Source organism: Sus scrofa, chromosome 2, assembly GCF_000003025.6.
Source record: "Sus scrofa isolate TJ Tabasco breed Duroc chromosome 2, Sscrofa11.1, whole genome shotgun sequence".
Taxonomy (NCBI): domain Eukaryota; kingdom Metazoa; phylum Chordata; class Mammalia; order Artiodactyla; family Suidae; genus Sus; species Sus scrofa.
The window spans coordinates 53,199,078-53,212,045 of record NC_010444.4 but is presented as its reverse complement, the minus strand read 5'-3'; the positions used below and the strand labels follow the sequence as shown (position 1 = coordinate 53,212,045).

Below are 12,968 nucleotides of genomic sequence, written 5' to 3'. Positions count from 1 at the left end.
TATGAATGTGAGCTGATAACAGGGGCCACAGAAGCCTGGGATGAAGTAGGAAATATTGTGCTTCAGTCAGGGGAAAATGCTGAGTTATGCTTTTTTTCTGGGAGGCAAGTGCCAGGAATTTGCAGAGCACCAGAGAGCAGAGGGTAGAGGATCCAAGCCATTGAGGATCAGGCAACCACATTTAGGACTTCTGCATTTAGCTCACAAACAATGCAGGGACTTGAAGGGTTTTGAGAAAGAGGAAGAGGTTTGCATGAATGGGTTTACAGATACATTATTCTTAATGTACTGTTGGATTAAATAAAATATTACTTTTATTTATAAAAGTACATTTATAAGTGGAATTGGTTTATAATTGTAAGGGTTTGTGTTTTGGAAGTTATACAGGTTTATAAGATAAATGTGGATTATGCCTATATCTTTCTACACATGCAATAATTTTGAAATTATCTGTTCTCAGAAGATTTTCATAGAATGCTTCTAAACTAGGAATTTGAGGGGCACATAGCTGAGTATAATCTTTTAAAATGTTTCCAAATTCTGTGGGTCTTGTTAAATATTTTTCTTAGGAATTTAATTATATATGCATTATATTTATTTATAGTTACACATTCATGTTATGTATATAGATACACATACACAATACATACTTTAAAATAATCTTCATTGAAATCCCCACTATGTTAATATAATGTTGAAATAGCATCCTATACTATAATGTTTACTACTCTTCTCATATCTGTGGTGACATCATTTTTCTTATTCTTAATGATGTTTTGTGTCTTTCTACCCCTCCCCCAGCTATCATTACCATAGCTAGAGTTGGTCTATTTGTTCCAATTTCAAAGAATCATCTCTTTATATACATATATATATACCTAAAATATATATTCTCTTCCTCTTGTTTAAATTTATTTTGGGTTCAATTTTTATTTACACTATATATTTTTATATAAAAATGTGTTATTGAATGCTGTTGTATTTTGTCCAAGTACTCTTGGATTAGGTCCTATTGGCTTCCATAAATAGTGATAAATAAATGCATGTTTAAATGTTAAACAAATGGTTACAAGTTGTCATCTGCATCTCAGTTCTATAGATATTTAGAAAATACTTTTGACCTCTTTACCTTGGCCTACAAATCTTAAAAATCTGACCTCAGACACTTGACTATCAGCCTTTTTCACAATCCTCTTTATGACCTCTCCTGAACATAACAAACTCCTTTCTCTTTTAGAGAACTTAAATTTGCTATTCATTCTGCAAGAACTTCCCTCAAATCTTCATATAGCTGCTCATTTGTCATCCTTCATATCCATGTTAAACTTTTTCTCATAGCATTTCTTATTATCCAAAACCATCATTATCTTTTATTTGTTTACTCTCTTTCTCCCACAACTTAGATACATAAGTCATATGAGACATTTATTTTGTTTGCAATAGTATTCCTAGAGCCTAGAACACTGTACAGGTGGTTCTCCAAAAATGAAAATTGATTTGTGAATGATTGATAAATCTACACATGAGTGAAGGAACAAATAAGGATGATCCATTAATGAATGGTAAGATGGAAAATGCCGTGATCAGATTCATTATAGTTCATTATAATTTTCAGCTGTATCTAGAAACTAATGGTTATTTCAATTAGGATCAGACTTATAAGTTTTAAAGCTGTCACAAAAGTTCCCAATTCAAAGAAACATCTTACTGAATTTTATGTTTGTTGGAACTGATTCAATCATTTTCCAGTTGTATACAAATTTCAAATAAATGGTGCCAACTCCAGGAGAAGATCCTCTCTGTAGCCCAGATGTTCTAAATAGTAATTAAATTCCCTTAAACCAACCATTAATTTTCAAATTACCATTCGTTTTCATGCAATGGACTCTAATATCAGAATCATTCTTCAATGAGAAATAGCCAATAAAGAAGAAATTGCAAATGCAATCCTCTCATGATCAAAAAAAATCGATATTAGTATATAAATAATTTTAACTCAATCATGCATATACAGCTATTTTAGCTGTTCATTTTTGTCTACTCCAGTTTTCATTAACCTGGTGTTTCTTTCCTTATGCTTCCAGGTACAACTCAGAACAATGCACGGAGATAATAAGACCTTTTCCAGTGATTTCACCCTCACAGGGCTCTTCACTAACAATAAAGCCTCTGGATTCCTTTTCAGTGTCATTTGTGCCATCTTCTTCATGGCCATGATAGCTAATGGGGTCATGATCTTCCTGATCCACATAGACCCTCACCTCCACACCCCCATGTATTTCCTGCTCAGCCACCTGTCCTTCATTGACATGATGTTCATCTCCACCATTGTTCCCAAGATGCTGGTTGATTATCTTGTGGGCAAGGGGACCATCTCCTTCTTTGCCTGTACAGCCCAGTACTTTCTCTATCTGGGCTTTGTAGGGGCTGAATTTTTCCTGCTGGGACTCATGGCCTATGACCGATATGTGGCTATCTGCACCCCACTCCGCTATCCTGTGGTCATGAGCCATCGGGTCTGTTGGGTGATATTAACCACCTCTTGGTTTGGTGGTGCTTTAGACAGCTTCCTCCTTACTCCTATAACCATGAGTCTACCATTTTGTGCTTCACACAAAATCAATCACTTCTTTTGTGAGGCACCCACCATGCTGAGGTTGGCCTGTGGTGACAAAGCTGTATACGAAACCGTGATGTACATTTGCTGTGTCATGATGCTGCTAATCCCCTTTTCTGTTGTAATTGCTTCCTATGCCCGGCTTCTCATCATAGTTCACCAGATGAAATCAGCAGAAGGGAAGAAGAAGGCCTTTGCTACGTGCTCTTCACACATGATGGTGGTGATGTTGTTCTATGGGGCTGCTCTATACACATATATGCTTCCCCAGTCTTACCACACCCCAGTCAAAGACAAGGTCTTCTCTGCCTTTTACACTATCCTCACTCCCTTGTTAAACCCTCTTATCTACAGCCTGAGAAACAGAGATGTGAGTGGGGCCTTAAAGAGGGCTTTGGCCAGATGTCAAAGGAACCATGGTGTGACAAGAGAAGAATTCTGACAGTCTGAGTCTTCTATGCCTACTCAGGGATATATGAGGTTATGCCATTTATAATATAGATAGAAAATGCTTGCAGTGCCAGTTATGTTAAAACATGCATTAACAGTACTTGTAACAAAAATGTGAAGCCACTTTTACATTCATGCATGAATAATGCCAGAGTGCTATAAATGTCACCAAGGCAAACTTGGGTCCATTTGCCCAACATGAAACAAAGACCATCTACTGACACCAGGTTGTGGTGAAGCAAAATACAGCGTTTGTTTTAGGCATCACACAAGGAGAATGGGAAGCTAGTGCTCAAAATAAAACTCCCTGATGGTTTCCAGGTAAGGGTTTTAAAATGCAACATTAAGGGTGAGGATCACAGGGTACATGATCAGTTCATGGGTATTCTTCTGATTCATTTGTGGTGAGGTAACCAGGTGATATTTTAATCTTAATCATCAGTCTTCTGGTTCCAATCAGTTTAGTCTCTATGTGCTTGTGGTTAGCATGTAGTTACCACTCTCCACCAGGGTGAAGGTATTAGTTTCTGAAGAACCACTCAAACACTTAGCATGTACTTGAGAAATAATTAAAACTGTGATTCTGTTTTATTGTTTTAATTAAACTATCATTACTTGTCTTGCTTGACTGCTTTACCTTTGTTTCTGCATTCCCTCATTTCTCTAAGTAATAACTACTTGAGTCCGCTCTTTAAAAAGGGAAATGTCTCAAAGACTAAAACATTTTTCTAGGGAGGCTGGCAAGATGGTGGAAGAGTAAGAGGTCGTTTTCACCCTCTCCCCAAAACACATCAAAAAAACACATCTACATGTAAAACGATTCACACAGAACATCAACTGAATGCTGGCAGAAGAACTTAAACCTCCAAAAAGGGCAAGAAATTCTTGGCAGAACTGCGTAGAACAAAAGAAAAAAATAGAGAGAGAAAAGGACGTGTCTAACACTCCCTTGAGGGAGTTGTGAAAAAGAAATGGAACTTACACCCTGGGAAGCCACTTAACCAATGGAAAGATCAGCTGAGTCAGAGGGAACTCCAAGAAGCTGAGAAAAGTACAACAGCAGGTCTGAGATCCAAATAGCAAAGATATGAACAGACCATCTGAACCACTGGCACAGACACCACAGACTGAGATGCTTGGTGGGGTTTGGGTGCTGAAACTTAGGCTCCAGAGGTCAGTCCTGGGGAGCAGGCTGGGGTTCCTGGTGTGGAGACAACCTAAAGGACTAAGGAGCAGTGTGCTGCTGAAGAGGTGGGTGGTACACTAAGGGCTGGGGAGTGGAAAGCCATGGCAGAGGGAACCTATGAGAAGGTCCAGACCTGCAGGAGAGGCTTCTACTTGAGTCTGCAGGAGAGGCTACTACCTTTTGGGAAGGGCAGAGGAGGAGGGGCAGGCTTCCATAAAAAATTCCTTGGGTCCCAGTGTGCACACTTGCCCACTGGATCTCAGAGAGCTGAGCATTCCTTCCCAGTGCCTGTGCCCCACCCATGCATATATGGCCCTGCTGGCACCCTTGCATGCTCCTGGTGCCTACACCCAGCCTGCACGGATGCTGCCCCACCCACATGGGTCTGGCCCTGCCAGCACCCTCACAGCTCCTGATTCCACACCCTGCCCTCATGGAGTCACCCCCCCCAGACCACCCTGTACTGTGCCAAATTACCGTTTGGCTTCCCCAAATTTGCAGAAAAAGAAAAACACAAGCATGAGGAAGAAGCTCAGAAACCATTCCCAGTTAAAGCAACAGAAGAATTCACCTAAAGCAATCAACAATGAAACAGACCTCTGCAGGTCTGAAAAACTTTGAGTTCAAAAGGGAGATAGGGAAAATACTGAAGGAATTAAGAAAGGATATGAACAGTAATGCAGGTTCCCTCTGAAGGGAGTTAAAAAATATAAGGAGGAGCCAAGAAAAATTAGAAAATTCATTTGCAGTGATACAAACTGAGCTAAAGGCAATAAAAACCAGAATGAATGATGCTTAGGAACGAATTAGTCACATGGAAGATAGAATAATGGAAATCACCCAAACAGGACAGCAGACACAAAACCAAATGAAAAAACATGAAAGCAATATAAGAGACCTATGGGATAATATAAAGCAGGCCAATCTACACATAATAGGAATTCCAGAAGAAGAAAAAGATAAGGGGATTGGAAGTATATTTGAAGAAATTATGGCTGAAAACTTTCCAAATCTAAAGGATACTGATATCAAGATACAGGATGTACAGAGGGAACTAAACAAATTGAACCCAAACAGGCCCACATCAAGACATATTATAATAAAAATGGCAAAAGTTAAAGATAAAGAGAGGATTCTAAAGGCAGCAAGAGAAAGGCAAAGTGTTAATTATAAGGGAATCCCAATAAGGCTATCAGCTGATTTCTTTACAGAAACACTACAGACCACAAAGGAGTGGCAAGATATATTTAAAGCACAGAAAGGAAAAAAATATGCAACCTAGAATACTCTATCCAGCAAGAATATCATTTAATATAGAAATGGAAATAAAGAATATCTCCAACAAACAAAACTGAAAGAATACAGCAAGATGAAACCCATTCTAAAAGAAATACTGAAAAGCTTTCTCTAAATTAAAAAAAAAAAAAAGACATCAAAACCATGCAATGTGGGTAAGGGAAGTATGAAAAAATAGATTCTTTTATTTTAATCTTAATAATATGTTTGAGCCTATATGATTATCAGGCTAAAGTAAGCAGATATAGGAATGTGTTAACATATGTAAAAAACAGGGCAAAACATAAATCCAAACCAAATATTACATTCACAAAAAAATGAAAAATACTCAAGTAGAAAATAAATGGAGACCATCCAACCAAAACAAGAAAAGAAGAAAAGAGAAACATAGCGTCAAGTGGAAAACAAGGCTTAAAATGTCAATAAATAAATATCTATCAATAATCACCTTAAATGTCAATGGACTGAATGTACCAATCAAAAGACACAAAGTAGCAGATTGGATAAAAAGCAAAAACCTTTGATCTGCTGCCTACAAGAAACTCACCTTAGGACCATAGACACATAGATTGAAAGTGAGGGGTGGGAAAAAATATTTCATGACAATGGACATGACAGGAAAGCAGGAGTTGCAATATTCATATCAGAAGAAACAGACTTTAAAATGAAGGCCATAAAGAAACACAAAGAAGGGCACTATTTAATGGTTAAAAGAGACATTAAAGAAGAGGATATTGCTATCATCAACATATATATAGGAGAACCCAGATACCTACAACAAATATTAGCAAAATTGATGGGAATAAGATCATAGTAGGAGACATTAACACCCCACTCACATACATGGACAGATCCTCTAGACAGAACATTAATAAAGCAACAGAGATCCTAAATGACACAATAGAAAAGTTAGACTTAATCAACATTTTCAGCACATTGCATTCAAAAAAATCAGAATACACAATCTCCTCAAGTGCATACGGAACATTCTCAAGAATTAACAACATATTGGGGCACAAAGCTAAACTCAACACATTTTAGAGTATATAAATGATTTCAAGTATCTTCTATGACCACAATGATATGAAACTAGAAATCAACCAAAGGGAAAGAAATGAGAAAAAACCTACTACATGGAGACTAAACAACATGCTACTAAAAAAACCAATGGGTCAATGAAGAAATCAAGAAGGAAATTAAAAAATACCTTGAGACAAATGATAATGAAGACAAAACCACTCAAAATCTATGTGATGCTGCAAAAGCAGTGCTCAGAGGGAAGTTCATAGCAATACAGGCCTTCTTCAAAAATGAAGAAAAATCTAAAATTGTCAACATAACCCACCACATAAATGAATTAGAAAAAGAAGAACAAACAAAACCTAAAGTCACCAGAAGGAAGGAAATCATAAAGATCGAAGAGGAAATCAATAAAATAGAAATTCAAAAAACAATAGACAAACTCAATCAAACCAAGAGCTGGTTCTTTGAAAAGGTAAACAAAAGTGACAAACCTCTGGCTAGACTCCAAGAAGAGGAGAGAAAAAACCCAAATAAATAAAATAAGACATGAAAAAGAAGAAATCACAACAGATAATACAGAAATAAAAAAAATATGAGAATACTATCAACAATTATATACCAACAAATCTTCAACCTAGAAGAAATGGACAACTTTCTTGAGACTTACAGCCTGCCAAAACTGAATCAAGAAGAAATAGATCAAGTGAACAGACTTGTCACTAGAAATGAAATTGAATATGTCATAAAAACACTCCCTACATATAAAAGCCCATCACCAGATGGCTTCACAGGAGAATTCTACCATACACACAAAGTGGAACTTATACACACCCTCCTTAAACTCTTTCAAAAGTTGAAGAAGAAGGAACACTCCCAAAGACATTCCATGAGGCCACCATCACCTTAATTCCAAAATCAGACAAAGATACCACTAAAAAAGAAAACCATAGGCCAACATCTTTGATGAATATAGACACGAAAATTCTCAACAAAAGTTTAGTTAACTGAATCCAACAATATGTCAAAAAGATTGTACATCATGACCAGATGGGATTCATCCTAGGTTCACAAGGATGGTTCAATGTACACAAATCAATTAACATCATACACCACATTAACAAAAGTCAAAAACTGCATGATCATCTCAATAGATGCAGAAAAAGCATTTGACAAAGTCCAACATCCCTTCTTGATAAAAACTCTTACCAAAGTGGGTATAGAGAGAACATTCCTTAACATAACTAAAGCCATTTATGTCAAACACACAGCAGATATAATACTCAATGGAGAAAAGATGAAAGCCTTCCCACCAAAATCTGGAACAAGAAAGGGATGCCCACTTTCACCACTGCTATTCAACATAGTTTTGGAAGTTCAAGCCATAGCAATCAGACAAACAAGAGAAATTAAAGGCATCCAAATAGGAAGAGAAGAGATAAAACTGTCACTGTGTGAAGATGACATGATACCATATACAGAAAACCCCAAAGACTCAAGCCAAACTACTTGAACTGATCAACAAATTCAGTAAAGCAGCAGGATATAAGATTCACATTCAGAAATCAGTCATATTTCTGTATACTAACAATGAAATATTAGAACAGGAACACGGAAATATAATACCTTTTAAAATTGCACCCCAAAAAATCAAATACCTGGGAATACACCTGACCAAGGAGGTAAAGGACTTATATGCTGATGACTATAAAACATTAATCAAAGAAATTAAAGATGTAAAAAATGGAAAGATATTCCATGCTCCTGGGCTGGAAAAATTAATATTGTAAAAATGGCCATACTATCCAAAACAATCTACAGATTCAATGCAATCCCTATCAAATTACCCATGACATTTTTCACAGACCTAGAACAAACAATCCAAAAATTTATATGGAACCACAAAAGACCCAGAATTGCCAAAGTAGTGCTGAGGACCAAAACAAAGCAGGAGGCCTAACTCTTCCAGACTTCAGGCAACAGTACAAAGCCACAGTCATCAAGACAGTGTGGCAGTGGTACCAAAACAGACATACAGATAAATGGAACAGAATACAGAACCCGGAAATAAAACCAGACACCTACGGTCAAGTAATCTTTGACAAAGGAGGCAAGAACATAAAATGGAAGACGACAGTCATTTCAACAAGTATTGCTGGGAAATCTGGACAGCTGCATGAAAATCAGTGAAACTAGAACCCACCCTAACACCATGCACAAAAATAAACACAAAATGGCTTAAAGACTTACATATAAGACAAGACACCATCAAACTCCTAAAAGAGACATAGGTAAAACATTCTCTGACATCAACCTTACAAATGTTTTCTCAGGTCAGTCTCCCAAAGCAACAGAAATAAAAGCAAAAATAAACCAAAGGGACCTAATCAAACTGACAAGCTTTTGCACAACAAAGGAAACCAAAAAGAAACTAAAAAGACAACTTAAGGTATCAGAGAAAATAGTTTCAAATGATGCAATGGACAAGGGATTAATCTCTGGAATATACAAGCAACTTATACAACTCAATAGCAAAAAAGCCAACAACCCAATGGAAAAATGGGAAAAGACCTGAATAGACGTTTTTCCAAGGAAGATGTACAGATGGCCAACAAGCACATGAAAAAATGCTCAACATCCCTGATTATTAGAGAAATGCAAATCAAAACTACCAGGAGATACCACCTCACAATAGTCAGAATGGTCATAATTAATAAGTATACAAATAACAAATGCTGGAGGGGGTGCAGAGAAAAGGGATACCTTCTGCACTGTTGGTGGGAATGTAAGCTGGTACAACCATTATGGAGAACAGTATGGAGGTACCTAAGAAATCTATACATAGAACTTCCATATGACCCACCAATCCCATTCTTGGGCATATATCCAGACAAAACTTTCCTTAAAAAAGACACATGCACCCACATGTACATTGCAGCCTTATTTACAATAGCCAAAATATGGATACAACCCAAATGTCCATCGTTAGATGATTGGATTAGGTAAAAGTGGTATATATACACAATGTAATACTACTCGGCCATAAAAAAAGGACATCATTATACCATTTGCAACAACATGGATGAAACTAGAGACTCTCATCCTGAGTGAAGTAAGTCAGAAAGAGAGACAAATACTATTTGATATCATTTATATGTGGAATCTATTATATGGCACAAATGATCCTTTCTGCAGAAGAGAAAATCATGGACTTGGAGAATAGACTTATGGTAGCCAAGAGGGAGGGGGAGGAAGTGGGGTAGATTGGGAGTTTGGTGTTAATGGATGCAGACTATTGCCTTTGGAATGGATAGGAAATAAATCCTGCTGTGTAGCCTTGGAAACTCTGTCTAGTCACTTATGATGGAGCATGATAATGTGAGAAAATAGAATGTGTACATTTATGTGTATCTGGGTCACCATGCTGTACAGCAGAAAAAAAAATGTATTGGGGAAATAATTTTAAAAATAAAATAAATAATATAAAATACAATACAATACAAAAAAAAAAAAAAAAACCTTTTTCTACAAACAAGAGATGGAACACATAGAGAGACTTTTGCACTCAGGAAGCTCCACCAGTTCCTGCTTGTGTTTATAAATACCACTGGTGTTTATTTCTTTATTATTCTAATGTATTAACAATTCTAAATCATTCTCTCATATTGAGTCTCTGATTATAATTTACATGTATAAATGCTCCAAAATGACTGGTTAATATTGCATACTCTGCCCACCCTCAGTTGCCTCATAAGAATGGTAACTTTGATTACATTAATTTAGATCTATTGATGGAAATTATGAAAGGGTTAGGTGTGCAGACATTTGAAAGAAACTTAAAATTTCAGAGGGAATACCTACAAAAATTCACATCAAGACTTAGAAAACCCAAATATTCCTTCGTTGAATAACAATTGAAAACATTCCTCTTTACTTAAATTTGGAGCTGGAAAAAAAATATGTTTTTGCAGAAGTGCAAAGACTATTCTACTGGGAAAAGGTTCTATGATGTATGTTTGTTATGTGACAGATAACCATTACATCAGGAGACACAGTGAGGCAGGTGAGAAAGGAGTTCTCTATACCATACTTCTAATCACACTGACACATATGCTGAGTGGTTCATAAAATCTTTAAGCGAATGGTTTAAAAAAAAATCACCTTGGAACACTGTGTTGAATTCAGCAGTTAATCAGGAAAGTGGACCTGCTCCTGTATATTTCAGTAGGGTCATCAGTTGCAAATAAGATGTAGCCTTTCATCTCCTTCAATTTTGTCAGATTGTTTTGGACAGCACCATGTTCCAGGTGTAGGAGAGAGCATTTCCAACCCAGAGGATGGCGAGGCACAGGAAAACAATAAATCAGAAGAAGTGGGGAGTGGCTCTGAGAACCAAGAATAAATTTGGGCTCCACCTTTAAAGACCTTGTGAAATTCTTTCCATCCTATGTGTGACTGAGGCAGTTTCCTCTTTTGTGATATTTGAATTAATCTAATGTTTTTCTTATAAGATTTTAAAGGTCAAATATAATAAATGATATAAACACCAGTCATTATTCCAGCTTTTTTTTAATAAAGGTAATTGTTTTCCATGTTCATAATATCTATACTGGTTTTTAAAAATTCCTCCATTTATTTTTTTCTCTCTATTCCTAACACATATAAGCATGTTGTCTTATTAATTATACCAAGGTAAGGAGGATTGGTAATGGATAAAAATAGTGTCCCAACTGCATGGATTAAAAGTAAATTGTATTTTGAAAATTATGAGGAAAATAAATAATGCAAACTTTTAAAATACAGTAATTAAAACAACGAGATAGCACTGCACATCTATTAGAATAGTTACAATTCAAAATAAAGAAAATAACAAATGCTAGTGAAATACAGGATCCCTCATTTATTGCTTTTAGAGATGCAAAATGATGTAACTATTCTGGAAGACAGTCTGGCTTTTCATACAAAACTAAACACAATCTTACCATATAGTCTAGCAATTGTGCTTCTCAGGATTTATCCTTACTGATTTTTTTTACGCAAAAATTTCTATGTGGATATTTAGAGTAGCTTTCTCTCATAATCACCAATAATCAGTAGATGAACAGATAAATAAACTGATCCATTCATACAAGGGAATATCATTCAACAATAAAGAGAAATGAGTTACCAACCCAAGAAATAAAGGAAGAATCTTCAAGATATAGTACTAAGTGAAAAAAAAGTCTGAAAAGGCTACATAGCATATAATTCCAACTATATAATATTCTGAGAAAGGAAAAATATAGGAGCAATAAAAAGGTCAGTAATATTCAGGGATTGGAGAAAGAAGGTCCCAATAGGTGGAACACAAAGGAATGTTAGGGTAGTGAAGCTATTCTGTATGATAGTGTAATGGTAGTTACGTGGCATACGCATTTGTCAAAACTCATAGAACAGAAAGAGGGAACCCTAGTGTAAACAATGGACTTCAGTTAATAATAATGTATGAAAATCTGTTCATTGATTATAACAAATGTACAATACTAACACAAGGTATTAAAAACAGGAGAAAGAGGCACTATATGGTAACTCTCTGTACTCTATGCTAAATTTTATGTAAACTGAACAATTTATTAATTTAAAAAACACATAACACTCTTATACTGTATTTCACTCAAGAAATCATTAGAAAATGTTCAAAAGAATTGTGGCATTTGTAGAAGTCAAGTGGGGATCAGGATTTAAACAATAAAAGCTTGTTAATTTCATTGGCTTTATTTTTGAGATTTGGCTATGTGTATTTTGGGGTGGGGTGAGAATTAAGGCTAGTAGTTTTTGGAAAGGAAATTTAATTTCACATTTTGGGTGCATGGTAGCATTTCCTTGGTTCTACACATTTCAAGTCAGTATTTCTTTCCTGGATGTATTATTAGGTACTGGTAATGCACAATCTGAACTTGGAGGGCGAAGTAAGAAGTCTGTATTTCTCTGTGCTCTTTATCCTCCCCCACATCAGGATAAACTGGTCTTTAAATAGATGGCTGCTACTGAAAGGTAAGGCCCACAGTAGAGTGAGTGGAATGCTTTTCTTCTCAGTGGGTTTTTATAATTCATTACAGGTTCCATACACTGAAATGGTTGTATGGTTTAGACAGAGACAGTTGTGCAGAGATAGCGGAAAATGTTGAAGTCCTTTGATGGAAAGTAAAGACAATCCCTCTACTCGTGAGCCACATGGCCCATGCCTTCAGGGAAATCAGGTTTAATATTAGTGCCAGACCCCATGGTAAACATCTTAGGACCTTTCTGTAGTAGAAATCAGAAAGCCAAATATGTGACATTTCACAGAATTTGTAATGACCGGAAGAGTGATCAATATGGCTCTTAGAGCTGCCAGATCCTTACTGTTATTTACATGAC

At 36.2% G+C, this 12,968-nt stretch overlaps 1 protein-coding gene across 1 annotated transcript; it reads left to right on the top strand.

Annotated features, from left to right (window-relative positions):
* LOC100623613 (olfactory receptor 2T6) lies at positions 2,100 to 3,059 on the top strand. Its single transcript, XM_021085069.1, has one exon. The coding sequence runs from the start codon at positions 2,100 to 2,102 to the stop codon at positions 3,057 to 3,059; it is 960 nt and encodes a 319-aa protein (XP_020940728.1).